General features: G+C 40.6%; 1 protein-coding gene across 1 annotated transcript in view; it reads right to left on the reverse strand.

The window, feature by feature from the left end:
* ptgfrnb (prostaglandin F2 receptor inhibitor b) overlaps positions 1 to 20,603 on the reverse strand; it is an 87,615-nt gene that overhangs the window by 54,786 nt on the left and 12,226 nt on the right. The window contains exons 3-5 of the mRNA XM_033980690.2: positions 19,359 to 19,617; positions 7,386 to 7,605; positions 6,421 to 6,614 (exon numbers count right to left, since the gene is read on the reverse strand). Of these exons, the coding sequence (XP_033836581.1) occupies positions 6,421 to 6,614; positions 7,386 to 7,605; positions 19,359 to 19,617 (673 nt within the window). The remainder of the gene's footprint in view (positions 1 to 6,420; positions 6,615 to 7,385; positions 7,606 to 19,358; positions 19,618 to 20,603) is intronic.

Raw genomic sequence — 20,603 nt, forward strand, 5'->3', positions numbered from 1 at the left:
GGAAGTACGCGACCGAGGACACTGTGGATGTTTGTACAAGTTAAACAAGAGGCATCTCGGACCTGGAGCGGTTCGTGGAACCGAGTGAAGATCTCATGGTGGACTGAGGAGTAGAGGGACCTGATGTGCTGATGGACTGGATGCTGTTCCTGGATGCGTGGTTTATTCTGCTATTGACTTAATTGTGGGTCAAATGTGTATTATGTGTAATCATTAGCATTAGCTAATGCCAATCTGCGCCCCCGACCACCACCAATCATTCACGCACACACCAAAGTGTGCGTGAATGATTGGTGAAGTGTCTTGCCTAAGGACACAATGACAGAAGTTGGTCCGAGCGGGACTCGATCCTCCAACCTCTGTCACAGAATGACTGTCACACTGTCACATGTACAGTGTATTATTAGTTTCCAGTGTGTGTTTGTTCACTGTTTGCAGTGTGTGGTTTGTAAATATATATTTATTTTGACCCATACCAGTTGTTTCAAATATATTTTATTTACAAATACACATTATATATATTGTGTTTTGATATGATATGTAAATGTACAGTAATAGAGCAGCTGGGTGTGCAGATACAGATTTCTCTCTGTGTATTGGTCATTGAATACTGTCACTTTGAACGGCATAAAAACGAAGAAAAGGAACAGACTTTGCTGTGAAAATGACATGAGAGTGGCCAAGGTGAAGCCATGCATTTCTGAACTGGTCTCTCAAAGGTAACAGCAGAAGTCACACTGATTTGCAGTAAATATTCATTATTATTCTAGCCTGATGGAAATTAGGTGATGGGTGTGTATTAAAATGTTAAAAATAATAAATAGCATAAATGCAATAAGTTCATTATTGGAATATATAATACAATACAAAATTTAAATGATTTCAGTGTGGTAGTATTAAAAAAGGTCATGTCTTTGTGAAAAGGTATGTATGTAATTTGTTGTGAGTTTATACATTGTATTGGTTTTATTCTTTGAACACAGTGATGTTAATGCACGGTTCATTTTGTGCACCAGTAAAACATACATATGTCTTGAATTTGAAAAAAAATATATTTTATTTTTCAATAAAGAAGGTTTCGGTGAATGTGCATATGGAACCGGTGGGGTTCAGTACCTCCAACAAGGTTAAGAACCACTGGTTTAGTGAAATGTCAGTATTCCTAACTTTCTTAACACATCTTAAGTAGTTTGGGCATTACACCACTGCTAACAACAATAAACATGCTAACTGCACTCCAAAGTTAGTGTTAAATACTTTTAAGATAAAGAAATATACACAAGAGTAAACATGATATTTGCTATGCATTGTTTATTTTTGGAACAAGTTAATGCATCTTATAGCAAAAGACAAAGTTAAAATCTGTCAACTAGACAAATCGCTGCAGGAGTGAAGATGTTTCGCTGCTCATCCAAGCCGCTTCTTCAGTTCAGAACTCAAGACTCGACTTGTACAACGATTTGTCCAGTTGACAGATTTTAACTTCATCTTTTGCTATGGATCAGACATGGATCATGCATTCTAACATATTTCAAAAGAAACGTTCTTTCTATTGAAATGGTTCAAAATGCATTTTCTTATCAATTTATGGGCCTACTGAAACGCCCTCCTCAGTCTAGAGAAGAAGCGTGACAGGGCAGACTTGGGGCAGGTGGTGAACGCTCTCAGCTCGTTATTGAGATGGGTCACTACAGCTGTTTCAAAAGCTGCATCATCTGATGCACAAGCAGCACTCATGAGGGTGCTAGAGGACCCATACTCCACTTTGAGACGTTTGGCTGCTCTTTTGCCAATTTTTTGTAAGGCCTCACAGCTGATATCAACATCTCCATCGACAATGAGATGCTCCTGGATCTTTCTATGTACCTCCTCAGTTATTCTACTGGTGTAATGATTGGGGATTCTTGCCATTTTAAACATTTTTTTGACACAAGCCTCTGTAAGGCTGTACGGCACTCGATGTCCACAGGGGGGCGCAGGCGGGTTGCTCGTCTCTGATATGGTTTGTTGGACAGTGGACATTTCATCTGTCGGTTGGTGCGGGGTGTGTTCTGCTGGGTCATGTGCAGTGGCACTTGGTGCTGGTGAAGTGCTGCTCTGGTGTTCTTCAGGCAGAGTCGGACTCAGGCTGCAGACATCTTCAGACTCCCCTTGGTGAGTGGTGGTTGGGGTTGGTTTACACCACTCTATGATGCCATGGTTTTCTCTTATAACTCCAATGAAGGCCAACTGCGACAGGACTTCCACAGGCAGAACCTGTAGGTTCACTGATGCCGGATGGACCTTCTCCTGGGGCTCGTGGTTTGCATCGGTAAGGGGTGCAGTGCCCTGGGTGACATCAGGTACGTGTTGTTGTTGTATGTCATCCAAAGAAACATTTTGATTGACAGTGGTAACTTCCTGTGAAATAGTTTCCAATGAGCCTTCCTGGAGGGCGTCAGGTTCCATATCCTGGAGCGTGTCTGGTACCATGTCCTGGTGCTCTGATGTTGATACATCTTCCTGTACCTCAGGTGTGGTGGCCTCACTAACCTCAGATAAATGGACTGGGGCAGCTTCAGAGACCATCTCTTCAGTACCTGAAGGAGCTTGTGGCTCACACCACTGGACTGTGTTGTTGTTATTCCGAATCACACCCATTACCATCAACATAGGGAGGACATCTGGAGACAGCAGGTGGAGCTTGTCATCTCTGGCTTCTGCGCATGTGTCCTCCGGCAGAGTTTCAGACGCTTCTTCTTGAGGAACACCAGATGTGACTTCTTCAGTAACCACATCAGGCTGTTGTAGGTCCACTGGTGCAGACTGGAGCTCTTCCTCAGATTGGGTCACTGGTTTGATCATCTCCTGAGGAGGTGGGGGGTGCGCAGGACATGTCTCCTCTGGTGAGTCCTCTGAAACACTGGTGTCCTTAGGTGGGTTTGTAGCCATAAGCCTTTCTTTCATAGCTTTAAATGCTTGCATGCGTTCCAGCTTGTATAATTCCTGCTGTCGGACAACATGCTGCTGGAACATCTGCTCCTGGTGAGGATGCAACCTTGGGTTGTGCATCTCCATGAGCTCCTTATACCCCATCATCTCCAGCATTTTGTGTGCTGCCCTGGTCTTGGCTGCCTGTTTGGAGGAGGCCATTCCCTGGCAGGACATGTTTCCAACTCTTACCTCCACACAGAAGGTGGTGCTGTAGCGGTCATGTTGTACAAACGAGACCACCCTGTACTCAGGAGATCTTTGCTTCCTCACATCCAGTATTTCTGAGAGGGCACAGATTGGATTTCTATTATAGAAATAGTATGGACGTTCCACAGGGTCCTCCAGATCCATGCGGGGTTTACGCCAGTACGGAGTCGCCTTCTCTGGCACTGGAAGCTTCTTCAGGTCCTCCACCACTTTCTTGGCTGCATTTGATTTAGCCTTTTGTTTTGTGGGTCCATTGCCAAAGCCAACAAAGTTCCCCGCTCGTACTTCTGCGTGGAATATTTTTGTAGGTGTTTGGCCCTCTTCTTCCACCTCAAACTGGACATGCAGATCATGCAATACAGCAAGATCATGCAAAAGTGTCAAGTCTGACTTGTAATCCTCCTTAGGTATTTCAGTTTCCATTTTGTAGTGTTAACTGAACCGCAAATCTACTTTTATGCAAGAGTTTCTGTGAAATTGTCTCTCTGTTCGATGAGTCTGGTTGTTTGTGTCCAGTGCTCTGACTGTGCTCTCACTAAGGCTGAAGGGTGTGATGTCACCAAGCGAGGCGTGACGTCATAAAGGATGGAATGTCATTGTCATGGCGACAATCCATTGGTTTGAAGAGAAGGAGAATGGTGACTGTTGCCATAGCAATATACAGTCCCAATTTTACATTAGTTACGTGGGAGGTTGTGGGCTATATACAAATATATATTATACACATCCAGGCCCGGCCCCTCTGTCAAATTTTAGAACCCCATGTGGCCCATGTGTCAAAAGGTTTTCCCCCATTAATCTCCTATTTTTATAGCATCACTGAAATCAACAAACCTGATCCAGATTTGGCAAGCTGTGCCTTAGATTTGAATAGGATAGAATGGCCAAAGCTGTTGCTGTATTATTAATGATTACTTCTTTAAACACATACACTACAGGTCAGTATTTAAAAGTCACTATTGGGCTTGGACAATAGATGCTTGTCGAGTTTACCAAATGTTAAGACAGTGTCAGCATTAAGCCATTTAAGATAATGAGCCATGAGTGCTGTTTACTGCTGTTACTCCATATATCAGCAAAACCAGCAAGTCTGGCTCAACCTCATCTTTAAACACCACATTATTGGGTGGGAATGAATTCTATGGCCATTCACAAGTGCACCAGTTATTCTAGGCATCTGAGTATGTCCTTTGGTGATTGTGGCAAATTTTATAGAAGACATATTGTGGATTCTAGTGGCTTTAACATGGATTTGGTCCTTTCAGATTAGTATTAGGGGTATATATATATATATATATATATATATATATATACGTATTGTGCAGCTTATCAACGTCATTGACAGACGTCCTCATGTCCCGCTCCCAGAGTTTTAGCCGATGTGGAGTGAAGACTCGCTAACGATTCTAAGTGCTGTTTAACCCCTTAACGTTCCGACGGCCCGCCCTCGGGCAAAGATCCGCGCGTAAAATTGCGCGGATTTGTGTAACTTTACGCACTGTTTTGCAGCAGTTTTGCGTTTTAAACATGACGAAACGGACAAAACAAAGGAAGTACGCGACCGAGGACACTGTGGATGTTTGTACAAGTTAAACAAGAGGCATCTCGGACCTGGAGCGGTTCGTGGAACCGAGTGAAGATCTCATGGTGGACTGAGGAGTAGAGGGACCTGATGTGCTGATGGACTGGATGCTGTTCCTGGATGCGTGGTTTATTCTGCTATTGACTTAATTGTGGGTCAAATGTGTATTATGTGTAATCATTAGCATTAGCTAATGCCAATCTGCGCCCCCGACCACCACCAATCATTCACGCACACACCAAAGTGTGCGTGAATGATTGGTGAAGTGTCTTGCCTAAGGACACAATGACAGAAGTTGGTCCGAGCGGGACTCGATCCTCCAACCTCTGTCACAGAATGACTGTCACACTGTCACATGTACAGTGTATTATTAGTTTCCAGTGTGTGTTTGTTCACTGTTTGCAGTGTGTGGTTTGTAAATATATATTTATTTTGACCCATACCAGTTGTTTCAAATATATTTTATTTACAAATACACATTATATATATTGTGTTTTGATATGATATGTAAATGTACAGTAATAGAGCAGCTGGGTGTGCAGATACAGATTTCTCTCTGTGTATTGGTCACTGAATACTGTCACTTTGAACGGCATAAAAACGAAGAAAAGGAACAGACTTTGCTGTGAAAATGACATGAGAGTGGCCAAGGTGAAGCCATGCATTTCTGAACTGGTCTCTCAAAGGTAACAGCAGAAGTCACATTGATTTGCAGTAAATATTCATTATTATTCTAGCCTGATGGAAATTAGGTGATGGGTGTGTATTAAAATGTTAAAAATAATAAATAGCATAAATACAATAAGATTAATTAAAAAAGGTCATGTCTTTGTGAAAAGGTATGTATGTAATTTGTTGTGAGTTTATACATTGTATAGGTTTTATTCTTTGAACACAGTGATGTTAATGCACGGTTCATTTTGTGCACCAGTAAAACAGACATATGTCTTGAATTTGAAAAAAATATAATTTTATTTTTCAATAAAGAAGGGTTCGGTGAATGTGCATATGGAACCGGTGGGGTTCAGTACCTCCAACAAGGTTAAGAACCACTGGTTTAGAGGAAATACATGCTGTTTTAAGTCTCTGTGATGTATCAGTTGCCATCGGCATAATATCGAAATTGGCATCAGAAATTAAAGTGTTGGATCGGTGCCTCCTTAGCTTTTTTAGATCAATATTGCCGTTTATAATGAGCAAAATGTAAAACAGTCGACACATGTAAGGCATAATGTCTTCTGTAAAGACACTGTACCTGATTTTTATCATCTTAAAAACGTGAAAAACAGAAGTAGTTCATTTTAAATTTTGGTTTGCCATGGTCCAAAGTTATTCCTCACTTCCCTTATGCATTCAGAGCATCCTAATTATTCACTGTGATGAGTTTTTAAGCACTTATTACAACTCTCAGAGGCCAGAGCGGAGTTTTGTTGTCACAGTAATGACAACAACTAGCATGCTAACACTAAGTGCACACTTCCTAATTCTTAGACAGCAAAACGCTTTATAATTAGATATAAACAGACAGATTTTGACCTCAAGAGCTGCTTATACAATATATCCGTACTGAGGCAAGACAAATTTTGCTCATATACTAGTAAACAAATCGGGTACAGCCACTTTAATGTATGTAAAAATAAATATATCCAAATACTCACTTATGGGCGTTACAGTGACTGGTCCCATTTCTTTGGTGCTCTCCACAATCTGAAGCCACTGCCCGCTGCTCTCATGGGCCCACTCTGTGCCAGTGCAGCCGTACGTCCCGTCATCCGAGGTCGTTACCTTGGCGATGACCAGCTCAAACACGCCATGTTGCCCCGGGACAAGTCGCACTCCACCATCTGAATACCTGAGTGTAGAAATATTAGATTATAGGTTGGATTCAAGAGACAGGTCTGGATTCTATGGTGGGACTTGCTGTTTAACTGTCAGATTACAGATGTTTTGACCTGGTTTAAGGTTAATATCTCTGTAATTACTGGGTCTATCCACATGAAACAAAAACTGGGACAAAGTTCAACGACTTCTCTGTCAGCATAAATAAACAAAAGTGAATTTATTTCCACAATAGCTTCAGAAAGTGGTGCCATTATTCAACCCCAAAGATGTGATTGTTGTCAGTTGAAAGGACTTTAAGCCATAAGATTAATATGACAAGTTTGTGCCGGGACAATTTACACGCAAGGAAGGCATTTTTATGACAGTTTAAACTTTCCTTTGACAAAATAAAGGTGGTGTCAAAACTGAGACAAAAGCAGAACTAAACTGAGACTGAAGTAGGACTAAAGTAAGACTTAAGTAGGACTAAACCAGGACTTGAACAGGTCTGACCCTGGTCTCTGTCATATTAAACCAAGAAATAAAGATAAACTTATACTTGCAGCTTCAAATCTTAACTATTGTGTGATTTAGACAAGTTTTGGCTGCTGTTTACATTACGGTTGCTAGGTAACAGATATGGATTTACCTCTACGTATGTCACATCTGTCCAACCAGGAAGTAAAATTATAAACCCCACCAAAATAAAGAAAAGAACAATATTTTTTGTCAAATCTGAAATATAATTATGTTAAATGAGTAGTATAACCTGTAATACATGCTTTAGTTTTGCCATCCTCACCTGCGCGTGTACTTGGGTCCTGTAGTGACCTCTCCCTGTGGCCCAAACGATAATATCTCTTCCGTTTCGAGTGTTTTGGATTTGCGGATGGACCAGGTGACGGACAGGTACGTGGGCTGGCTCAGTTCACGAGTGACGTTACAGGACAGTACGATGTCTCCGCTCTCAGACACCACAGGGACAGGAGCTGCCGGGGACACTTTTAAGGTGTTGGGTATCACTGCAAGACAAAAAAACTAGATTTAGAGCATACATAACAACTTGGGGTTTGTTATTTGTTTTGTCATGATATTCAAATTTCAAACGCAATTTCGATACTAAGGAATAGACTCAATACTGATTCCGATACCACAATGATAATAATTTTAAAAAAAAGAAAACCAAAACACTTTCTTTAGACAATAGAATGTGATTTTCAACATTAAATGGTAGTAGCAAAGTTAAAATCTCTCAATTCACTACACTGAAACTAAACAGCTATGGTCTCCAGTTTCAACCTTTAACGGCCCTATTCAACCTTTAATGGCCCTACTACTGTTCTCGGCTTGGATGAGCAGCGAAACGTCTTCACTTCTACGACGATTTGTCCAGTGAGAACAATAGTAGGGTCATTTAAGGTTGAAACTGGAGACAATAGCTGTTTACAGTTTCAGTGTAGTTAGCTCCTCGCTTCAGACAGATATAAGGCAGTGTTTTTAGTATTGATACCTGTTCGATTAGTATCTGAATTTAAATACTTTTGACAAGCCTAGACTGGGTGTGTTAACTCGGGGCACACCAGGTTTCCCCATCAACCCAAAACATGCACAAAAGGTAAGATCCTCCAGGTAAGGTAGTCCTGACCAAGACTAGCTCAACATGTGGAGATGGGTCCCACTGCTCCTGATAGATTTAACCCAGAGACACTGAAGGCTGGGTCAAATGCAGAGGGCAAATTTCCTTAGGGGGACAACAGAGTGGACCTTCACCTACGTTATACCAGTTAGGATTGTCAAAAGTATAAGAAAACAGATACTAATCGATACCACAACTAGTATCGAAACAAGATACTCATTTGAGCAGGTATCAATACTAAAAAAAGTCACATTCATAGGACAGAAATGAACCTTTCCTGTACCTTTAGAATGATCTTGAGCTGTATCAGAACAAGTATAAGAGACATAAGGCATAAGAGTGTTTTTTATTATCGTCATGGTATCAGTATCGGTATTGAGTATCGAGTCTATTCCTGAAAAGAATCCAGGTACAAAGTCTATCCAAGCCTCATCAAACACTTCCTCACATGTGAATAGACTTTAAACATGTTCCGCTGATACAACAAAAAGAAACCGGCTTCAAAACAAAGCTGGCCACACCCGAGGAGTGTTCAAAGCTCAGGTGACACAAGTTTAGCTGCGTGATCCGTGTTTGTGGTATTTGAACACAGAAAATACATGCAATTTGACACTCGCTACAAGTTATAACGATTTAAAAGATAGTTTTCAATTACGTCTGTCATGATAATTATTATACTGACTTATCGGTAAATATATGTTACATAGAACAATATTTTTTGGGGGGTTTTGGGGATTTTTCTTTGCACTACTGGGACATTTTTGGTCACTTAGTCTTATATTTATTCTGATACAGCTCAAGATCATTCTAAATCTATTCAGGAAAGGTTCATTTCTGCCCTGTGAATGTGACTTTTCTAGTATCAATACCTGCTCAAATGAGTATCTAGTGTCGACACAATCCCTCTACAATGTTTCCTATAGATTTTGAGGAGACTATGATGCAAGAAATTTGAATAATTTAATCTTTAATCTCAATTTGTGGAGTATAAATGACCCTTATTGCCTATATTTAATCTTTAAGCCCTTAAGTTGTCCAGTATTTTTAAATGTTTGTGATCATCGACCTGTCACTTTAATCACTACATCGACTTATCGTTCAATATATCAAAGCTGGAACAATATATTTTAGGTATCGTGTGTACAATTTCGGTGTAAAAAAGATTTGGGGTATATTTGCTGTAATAAAAATAGATTTGATTTGAAAAGTGGAATGATCTTGGTTTTCTGGTGTTGAGTCAGTGGTATAAAGTAGTTTCAATATTATCGTTTATCGCAGTATATCTCTGTAGCGATATATCGAGCTTCAAAATATTACAGGTCTGTGTGATCATACAATGGGCAAGCGTGATTTTGCAATACTAATATGTAGTCCAAGGTGATTTTAGACTCCATAGTATCCTCTAATAATGAAAAACACTGCTCTACCTACGTGAAATATGCAATTACAACAAATTAATACAAACAAGGAAGCCAATTTAAGCATTTTATAATATAAGACTAATCAGAACTATTGTGTAATTTTGATATTGTAATATAAAGTCGTCCTTGACAATTAAATGTCCATGGGGGTCTTTCCTGTGCAAGTTGCTAACCCTGTACTTTACACATCTACAAACATGCTCTGAAATGTCCCTGTGTGTCAGATGCCCTTCCGGTGTCTCCATGGGGTCTTATTCTGTGTAAAAGCTGTTAACGTTGTACTTTATACCTCTACAAACATGTTCTGAAATACATGGGATTCTTGGATTAGTTTAGCGGTTCAGATTTTACTCATCTCTCAAATGTTAGCTTTCCTGGACTGAATCTAAATAACATAAAAATTGCTAAATCATTTCAGATTGTTTTCCGAAACTACAATATACTTGGTGGGTGCATAGCAGTAGTAGCTTTAAATAGTAATTGGGTATATTGTAGTAGCAATGAAAACACAGGCGAGTCTAGACAGCTATGCAAACTTGAATATTTAAATGTATTTACATAGAGTGTTTTCCAATGACGTTAAAAAGGAGGAGTTTAATTGCTATTTTAGATACAACTGTGCTTCTAACACGCCAATTTAAAGGTGTAAAATTGAACGTTTCTGGTTGAGAGGTCCGCCAACTGCTTGTCGCCATGGAGATGTTACTCCTTTGTCTGGAATGTTTCCCTATATGACATTAAACGTATCTATCTTACATTTGTTCAATTGCAGGGTTTAGTTTTGCGTCAGTGGGGTCGCCTCTCTATAGATCTGACCTGTAACTTCGCCTCGCAGAATCACCTGCACGTCTCCATGGAGATAGACAAGTGACAGGTCAGATCTGTGGAAAGTTGACCCAGCTCACAGTGAGGATGCTTGTTTTTCCAGTATTTTTATAATTTTTTTGCAATAACAACATCTGTAATGCAAGATAGATACATTTAGCAAGAGCAACAACATCTCCATGGCGACAAACAAAAGCAAAAGTTACGCAGTGCACCTTTAAGTGTGTATTTTATTTTAAACAGAGAGTTTCACAATGGAATAAAAGGGAAGATGGTCGCTATTTATAGACACAAGTGTGCTAGTGCTGTACTAATTTAGACTAGATTAGCAAAGCGATAGAGGGACTGCCTCACAGCTCCAAAATCATATCTGTTCAACTTCATTTAAAAATAACAGAATGATTATGAGAGAGGGACACGTATTTGAGAGCAAGATATGAACAGATATTTTGTTATTAGGACAATGACAGAGAGTTGGGATAGTGCAATTAGTCATTTTTAGAAGAAATGGCTTGAAGCTGCGGTTTGTCCTGTTCAAATCATTAAAAGAGGAAGTACTTTGCCTAAAAAAAAACAGACGGACATCTCTTTGTATTTTTATAGAGTAACACCAGTCTGGTTCTGGGTTGAGATGCAATGGAGGAAGTGCGCACAAAACACAAACCAAACATGAGTGTCCAATCAGACTAATCCACCTGTCAATCCTGCCCATCTGAATTTAGAGATATTCAACAGTGACCAGACTCACATCTTACTTAAGTACTGAGAGTGTGTATATTCTAGATCCAAGGCAAAAAAGTAGGTATTTAAATGTATCTAACTTGTCTGCAGTGCTCACAAACCATGGAATAGTCCCAGTTTAGCTTCTAACATTCACCTTGCAGTATTATATAAAAGGAACAATAGTTTTGTCCCAAACAGACCGCAAGTGTATTGACAGATAAGGCACTAAACAGCACAGCCACCTACCACCTTTTTCTCCTCGTTCTCCTTTCTCTTCTCACTCTCTCCCTCCTCTTTTAATCCGTCTCTCTAGCTCCACTCACTCTCCATCTCTCTCTTTCCATCTTTCCCTCCCTCTCTCTCTCTCTCTCCCTCTCTGTTTGTAACACCCCTATGGCACAGTTTTTGTTTCACTAATGACTCATGACTAAACTTTATGCGTCACGGTGCGAAAGAAAATTAAAAAAGGCAAAAGTTGTCACGACGTCTCTCCTCCTCTCCGTCTCTGCTTCTTCCGTCTCTCCCCGTTTTCCTTCCTTTCGCTCTCCCTTCGTCTCTCTTTCTCCTTCCTCTCGCTCTCCCTTCCTCTCTCTCTCACTCTTTTCCTTCCCCTCTCTCCCTCGTTTCCTTCCTCTCTCCCTCATTTCCTTCCCCTCTCTCTCCCTCATTTCCTTCCCCTCTCTCTCCCTCATTTCCTTCCTCTCTCTCTCCCTTTTCCTTCCTCTCTCTCTCCCTTTTCCTTCCTCCCTCTCTCCCTTTTCCTTCCTCTCTCTCCCTCTTTTCCTTCCTCTCTCTCCCTCTTTTCCTTCCTCTCTCTCCCTCTTTTCCTTCCTCTCTCCCTCTTTTCCTTCCTCTCTCCCTCTTTTCCTTCCTCTCTCCCTCTTTTCCTTCCTCTCTCTCTTTTCCTTCCCTCTCTCTTTTCCTTCCCTCTCTGTCCCTCTTTTCCTTCCCTCTCTGTCCCTCTTTTCCTTCCCTCTCTGTCCCTCTTTTCCTTCCCTCTCTGTCCCTCTTTTCCTTCCCTCTCTGTCCCTCTTTTCCTTGCTCTCTTCCTTTTTCTTCTTCCCTCTCTTCCTTCCTTCCCTCTCTGTCCCTCTTTCCCCATTCTCTTAATCTCCTCCTCTCTCACTGTCTTCTCTTCTTCCTCTCTCCCTCCTCAATCTCTCTCTCTCCCCTTCTCCTCCTCCCTCTTTCTCTCTCCTTCTCTCTCTCCCTTCTTCACCCTCCCTCCACTCTCCACCCCCTTATTTTTTCCTTCCCTTCCTCTCGGGCAGAGGAGAGGAAGAGGAAGAGAGCTAGCTCTTGCTCTTCCTCTCCTCTCTGCCTGTCCTCTCTCTCCCTCCCTCTCCTCCTCCTCTTTCTCTCCCTCTCTCTCCCTTCTTCACCCTCTCTCCCTCCACTCTCTCTCCCCATCATTTTTTCCTTCCCTCTCTCACTGGCTCTCTCGCTCTTCCTCTCCTCTCTGAAGGTCCTCTCTCTCTCCTTACCTCTCCTCCCCCTCTTTCTCTCCCTCTCTCTCTTCTCCTCCCTTCCTCTCTCCCTCCTCCGCGGGTGCACACATTATCCTCGGGCTGATGAGAAGACACAGGAGGTTAATCGGAAAAGTATACAAAATAATAATGCGTTTAGAGATAACTGCAGCGATGGAGGGAGTTCAGCGGAGGTGAAGAATCCGCTGTTACATTAGAATGATCCAATAACACTAAGTACTACTGCACATTACAATGACATACTGATACTACTACTACTGCTTTTACACACCAAAAACTGCAAACTACTGAGTCAAAAGAACGCAGGAATACAAGGGAGCAGATTTTAAAAGAGCCAAAATCACTACAACTACTACCACTACTACTGCTACTACTACTACTACTACTACTACTACTACTACTACTACTACTACCACCACTGCTACTATTACTACTACTGCTGCTGCTTTTTACAAACAACTGCAACTTTACAACAATTCAAAAAGAACGAAAGAATAAAAAGTAGCATATTTTAAAGGGTTGAAAAATTACTACTGCTACTCCTGCTTTTTATAGACAAAATACTGCAACAATAACTACAAATAAAAAAGTAGGATTTTTAAAGGGCAAAAAAACCCCACAACCTTTTCCTACTACTGCTTTTACTACTGCTACTACTACTGCTACTACTACTGAAAGAGAATGACAGAATAGAAGATTGCATATTTTAATGTATTACTTCCACCCTTTACTATTGCTACCCATGCTGCTACTGCTACTAATACTGCTATTGCTACTTCTGCTCCTACTACGTATTTCAAGGTGCCAAATTATTACTACTACTACAACTAATCACTAGTGTCTATATTACTACTATTACAACAACTACAACGCTTACCATAGCCTTATTACTATCACTACAGCTACCCCTACTACTACATAGATTACTTGCAATTAAAGGGTAATCTGGATTAGAATATGGATGAGCACGTCTGTTTGGCACTAGCGCTGTCACCTCACATCTCAGTACTGCGTTCACACACAGCCACAGTCATGTGTGAAACTCACACTATTTATAACTCATTTGTAAAGCAAATACAGACTGGTGTGAGCAGATTTTCAAAGGCAAGAAGTCACAAGGTCCTCTCAGCGACTCTGGAAATAATGTAATAATACAAATAATACCAAAGTAATAATACCAAGAGGGTACTGCTTACATACACACACTAAAAAACACACAAAACAGCAAAAACACAGATAGGAGCTCAGCTGGTGGAGAGTTTGTCTGTGTACGCTGGTGTATGAATGTGTGTGTGAATGTGTGTAAATGTGTGTATAACTGTGTGCATAAATGTGCGTGTGTGAATATGTGTTGGGGTGTGTGTGTGTAAATGTGTGTGTGAATGTGTGTATAAATGTGTGTATAACTGTGTGCATAAATGTGTGTGTGAATGTGCGTGTGTGAATATGTGTTTGAATGTGTGTGTGAATGTGCGTGTGTGAATATGTGTTTGAATGTGTGTGTAAATGTGTGTGTGAATGTGTGTGTGAATGTGTGTATAAATGTGTGTATAAATGTGTGTATGATTGTGTGAGTGGTTCCTTGTTGTAAAGTGTTTTTAGAGCACGTGTCACACTCAAGGCCCGGGGGTCAGATGCGGCCCGCCACGCCATTTTATGTGGCCCGCGACAAGGTAAATTAAAAGGTATGACTGTCTTAAAATATCAGTTTTTCGGGAGATACAGCCTTTTTTTTTTTTACATTTACGCAAATTTCAGTACAACCATTTTGCTGAGTTTGACGCCCCTGTTTTAGCGTCTTGAAAGTGGAAAAGCGCAGTATAAAAATATGACCATGTGACCATTTGCTGCAGGGCTGGAAAAACGTCTATAATCTGTGTGTTTTATGAAGAGGAGGATGAGTCTGGTGACAACTCCCTCTGTCGCACATCGAGCCAGAACCAAACACAACCATCCAATCAGATCTGTTTATTTCAGTGATGCATCTGAAACGAATGAGCTCATTGATCACTCATTATTTTGAACTAAATCAACACTCCCTCCCTCGCTCCCTCAGATTAACAGTTTTGTTCTTCGCTTGTTGATTCTGCAAAAATTCTTAATGTTTTTCAGTCCCCTGTGATATTTTTTCACTTTTTTCCTCTGAAGCTCTGTATCAGCAGTTTCTTTTGAATTAACTGGGTTGTTTTAATTAAGTCTGTTGGATACCGCAGCAATTCTAAATAATTTACATAATGTTAAAAGTATAACATAATTATTAAAGAAATGCTCAATTTTCATTTCATTTCTGAGGCTTTTCTATCATTAGCATGAATAAGTCCATTATAACAGAGAAGAAAGGAAATATGGATGGACAGATGGATAGCAAGATGGAGGGATGGAAGAACAGAGATGAGAGGGATGAGAAAAGATGGGTTTGCATGTGATAGAGAGAGAGAGAGGACAGGGAAGAGAGAGGAGAAAGGAAGAAAGGGAGGAGACAGACGAGAGAGAGGGAGGAAGTGAGAGAAACAGATAAATATGCAAAAGATGAAGCGATGGATTAAGAGGAAGAGAGAGGGAGGATGAGAGACAAGGGAGAGGCAGAGAAGAGGAAGAGAAAGACAGAATATTTTTATTAAAAGGCAGAGGGAGCGCGACAGGACAGACAGAAAGAGAAAATGAGAGAGAAAGAAAACTGGAGAGGACAGACAGAAGGAGAGAGGGAAAGATGGAGGAGGAGAGAGAGAAACAAGTAGAGAGTGGGAGAGAGAAAGAGACAGAAGGAAGAGAGAGAGAAGGAGATAGAGGAGAAAGGGAGGAGTGGGACATAGGGATAAATAGGGAAGCGAGAGATGAAGAAAGAAAGACAGAGAAATATATGGATAAAAATGGGGAAAAAGGTGTGAAGAGAAAGAGATAGATAGCTAAATTAGAGAGAGAAAGAAAAAGAAAAAGGTAGATGAGAGAGAGAGAGAGAGAGAGAGAAAGGGAGATATACAGAGACGAGAGAGAGAAAGAGATACATCGGAGAGAGATACAGAGGAGAGATGGAGAGATACAGGAGAGAGAGAGATATGGAGGAGAGATAGAGAGATACAGGAGAGAGAGAAATATGGAGGACAGATGGAGAGATACAGGAGAGAGATACAGAGGAGAGGAGAGAGAGATACAGAGGAGAGAGATACGGAGGAGAGATGAAGAGATACAGAGGAGAGAGATACAGAGGAGAGAGATACAGAGGAGAGAGATACAGAGGAGAGATGAAGAGATACAGAGGAGAGAGATACAGAGGAGAGATACAGAGGAGAGATGGAGAGATACAGAGGAGAGAAAGAGATACAGAGGAGAGATAAATACAGAGGAGAGATACAGAGGAGAGAGAGATACAGAGGAGAGAGAGATACAGAGGAGAGAGAGATACAGAGGAGAGATAGATACAGAGGAGAGAGAGATACAGAGGAGAGAGAGATACAGAGGAGAGATACAGAGGAGAGAGAGATACAGAGGAGAGAGAGATACAGAGGAGAGAGAGATACAGAGGAGAGATACAGAGGAGAGATGGAGAGATACAGAGGAGAGAGAGATATGGAGGAGAGATGGAGAGATACAGAGGAGAGAGAAATACAGGAGAGATGGAGAGATATAGAGAAGAGAGAGACAGATACAGAGAAGAGAGAGAGAGAGAGAGAGAGAGAGAGTAATTTAGCGCTCGGGGTCTGAACCAGCTCAGACTTGCGCTCAGGGCTCCAGTGGGAACCTGTTACGTAACCTCCTCCTCCTCTCCGACCATTTCATCTTCTCTTTTTTTTTCCTCGTTCGTTTTAATTGATGGAGCAAAACGTGGCTTATTTGCTCTGCTTTTGGAACACGCCAGTTCACAGCGGCTACAAGATCTTACATCGCTGCTGGCCTGTCTTTACAACATCTGAAGAAGCCAAACACATACAGAGAATTAAACTTTAAAGTGAAAATAACTGCTCTAAATGAGTGCGTATGCAGAATGTAGATAAAGGGTTTAAACAGTAGCAATGTAACGTGAACATCCAATTAATCTAACGACTTAGCAACATGTCCAGTGTTTTTATAAGTAAGAATAAGTCAGTTTAACAGTTATCAGTAAAAGCTCGATTTGATTTGAACACGTTTACCTCGTATCTGGGGTTCCCTTAAAGCGTCTAGATCGAAGTGGTTTGGACACGATTTAGGGAAAGTATTGGAATTGTAGATTTTTATGGGAAAAATGCAAATCAAGATCGAGTTCACAGCGCACATTTTAAACCCACCCAGAAGCGCCAACATGTGAGAGAAGAGTGAAATCTGAACTGCTAAACTAATCCAAGAATCCCATGTATTTCAGAACATGTTTGCAGAGGTCTAAACTACAGGGTTAGCAGCTTTTACACACAATAACAGCATAAACTAGTAGGCGATGGTACCAGGCCGAGTTACAGGTCACATCTGTGCAAAGGCGAACACGCTCCCAATAAAAATGCCAGTTTCGCAAAGCATTTTAAAACACCGCTAATGAAAAACAAATGCAAAATGAACATGTTTAAAGCAATACTGTGGACGATTCCAAGCCAAGCAGTGATATCTCCATGGAAACAAACGGGTAAAAAGTCACATAATGCACCTTTAAAATCAAAAAGTCCCTCTGTTCTCCCTATGTTCCCTTTTATTGTTGGAAAAAAAAGTGTAAAAGTTTAAATTAAACATGACCCACTGAGACACTTCAAAGCTGCAGCTATCATCCAATTTTAAAATCGTCGCAGCCCAGCCTTTGTGCAACGTTTCCAGAAATGTCCTCTTAAAATAGTTTTCAACAAAGAAGAAATTAAGATGTTTTTAAAATCCAGTCTCTTGTTTCTGACCACCTACTGTGCAGCTAATAATACAAAAAAGTAGTTATGCACATTTATGACGAGCTCACTACTTCTGCTTGTAGTATAGTTTGCAAAAATAAAATATGGATGAGCTGAAACTAGAAACTACTGCTGTCACGATACTAAAACCTCAAACTAAATTTCAATACTAAAAATCAGACTTGATACCGATTCCGTTACTGATACCAAAAAAACACTTTCTTTAGACAACCGAATGTGATTTTCAACATTAAATGGTAGTAGCAAAAGATGAAGTTTAAATCTGTCAACTAACTGCACTGAAACTGTAAACAGCTATGGTCTCCACTTTCAGCCTTTAATGGCCCTATTCAACCTTTAATGACCCTATTATTGTTCTCGGCTTGGATGAGCAGCGAAACGTCTTCATGATTTGTCCAGTGAGATCCATAGTAGTGTCATTAAAGGTTGAAATTGGAGACAATAGCTGTTTACAGTTTCAGTGTAGTTAGCAGTAGTAAGGCAGTATCCACCAGCAATCTGACCAAAACTGAAGAAGCGGCTTGGATGAGGAGCAAAACGTCTTTACTCCTACAACGATTGTCCAGTTGTCAGATTTAAACTTTGTCTTTTGCTATGGATCAGACCTGGATGACTGAGGGATTACACAAACATGAAATGGTAATACTTTCTTTTCTTTTCCCAGGTGGTCTTATATCTGTGTAATCCCTCAGTGGTCCAGTAGGTTCCATAGTGGTCCATGTATACTAGTCTATGTTCTGATACAGCTCAAGATCATTCTAAAACTACTCAGGAAAGGTTCATTTCTGTCCTGTGAATGTGACTTTTTAGTATCGATACCTGCTCAAATGAGTAGCTAGTTTCGATGCTAGTTTTAGTATCGATTAATGCCTGATTTTTGATAGACAATCAATGCAAAAATAATGCACAAGATTGAAATGTTGAAATATCTTAGAATTATAGACCTCTCCAACGTTTTGCAATTATAAACACTAATCTAGTAATGAGTTTGCCACCTATGGGAGCTTGGGTGAACGTTAGACCCGGTTTTGTCCAGGTTTAGTCGTGGTCTAGATGTGGTTGTCGTAACAGATATTTCACAAGGTTGAACTAGCAGGCGTGAACGGTATGCATATTTCAATACAATTTATCAACATTTGTCAAACGCAGAATGTCCCCTTAAGGCTCCTGTACTTTTCAGTCTCACAAAGTACACAACAATGACATTTTAAGTCTGAAATGGCAATGGTCGTCGTGTCCTTAGGCAAGCCGCTTCACCCACTTTTTCTAGTATGAATGTGGTGTGTGCGTGAGTGTTTGGTGGTCGGAGGCGCAGACTGGCGGCCTCACTTCCGTCAGTCTGTCCCAGATCAGCTGCGGCTACAATAGCAACGTACCACGATCGACTGTGGAGCGAATGAGTAATGCACAAAACTGTAAAGTGACTTTGAGCGTCTGGAAAAGCGTTTTACAAGACTAATGTGACCAATTACGATCATGGATTGCAATTAATCTGGGAGTTCTACTAAGCATCTGTCAAAGAGTGTAGGGCTGTATTCCAAATCGATACAGAAATGTGTATTGTAATACTTTTAAACAACATAAACTCATTAGACTATGAACTTATTAACCTGCTCACTGCATTATGGCCGAATCTGCTGGGACTTATTCAAAGTTATGGATGTATTCTGATAATAAGAACATTGTAAAGACCAAATTCCAATGCATTTTGTTAATCTACATAATCAAAACACTGATTTAGCCCTGGCTTTAAGGGATATCCATGTATTGTATCAGACTCATGATATACTCAGCCTTATAACAGTGGGTGATTCTTACCTATGAGTTCAACCTGTGCTTCATAGTTCCCTTTGATCTCAGAGTCGGTGCTCGGCGTTTGACAGTTGTAAAATCCAGAGTCGGTTTGTTTCACATCAGAGATTTTGAGCTCCACTTCGTTATCTTTAAGTCTGTTCATAGAGATCTCCCCAGACGCCACTCGTCGGGTGAGGGAGGGGTGGGAGTAGCTTGTGTCAAAGGTCGAGATGATTTTAATCTGGGGGCCGTTTTGGGTCCTCTTCATCACCCACTCGAAATCCTAAACAAGAGGAAAAAAAAAGATGTGTTTTTCTAATTCTGACTTGGTTTGGTGGGATAATATCTGCAGTAAATACTTATCATAGTTTTACATCATTGAAGTGGCAGTTTGTGGGAAAAAGAAGTTGAGAAGAAAAGTACAAAAATATAGGAAGTAGCGCTGAGTTCTAAAACAAAAGGTTACATCTACCTATGTCATCAACACGGAAAAGTGCAAATTAAACCTTCATTTAACAAAATCCAGGTGTTGCTGTTCCTTTTTATTAGTCTAATCATAACTATTGTTTAATTTAGACAGGTTTTAGCCCTTGTTAACATTATGGTTGCTAGGAAACAGTTATGAAATTAACTTTAGGCCTATGTCATCAATATGTTGCAGTGATATCACGTTGAGGTGTTCTACATGCATGTCTATAGCAGAATGTTCAGCAATTACTATGGTGACACAATGCACAGATTAGCAAACACTGCCAAAACAGATTTAAGATAGTCTGAAAAACTCAAGAAAAAACACAAAATGGATTCAAACAGCACATTTTCAGGAGCCTGTGATCAAAACGAGCGTTCCTGGTCCTGTTTAGATGTTTGATTTTCAACAAAAAGGTGACTAACTAACTGAAAAACAGTTGGCTAATGCTTGCGGGCTTGTGACTGTGATGTTATGTGAGAGGGAATTGTTTAACAGCACAAATCAGCTCATCTGTTGTAGTTCCAGATAAGTCAGTTCTTTATTGTCAGACTGTGCCAAAACAAAGCTCAGATTAAAGTCTAACTTGACTAACAGAGCTTCAGACAGAGAAGAGCCTACAATTAGCTTCACACGCCCAGGTAATGCAAAGGATCAATACCTACTGCGTGTGTCCTACCAGGAAGTAAAACTATAAATGGTTTTAGCGAAACAAGTGGCCCAACGTTTCATGTGCACTTTAAGCGTTACAAGTTTACGAGATCTGAGGAAAGTGTGGTATTTCAGACGCATTCTCTCAT

Source organism: Periophthalmus magnuspinnatus, chromosome 2, assembly GCF_009829125.3.
Source record: "Periophthalmus magnuspinnatus isolate fPerMag1 chromosome 2, fPerMag1.2.pri, whole genome shotgun sequence".
NCBI classification, from domain to species: domain Eukaryota; kingdom Metazoa; phylum Chordata; class Actinopteri; order Gobiiformes; family Gobiidae; genus Periophthalmus; species Periophthalmus magnuspinnatus.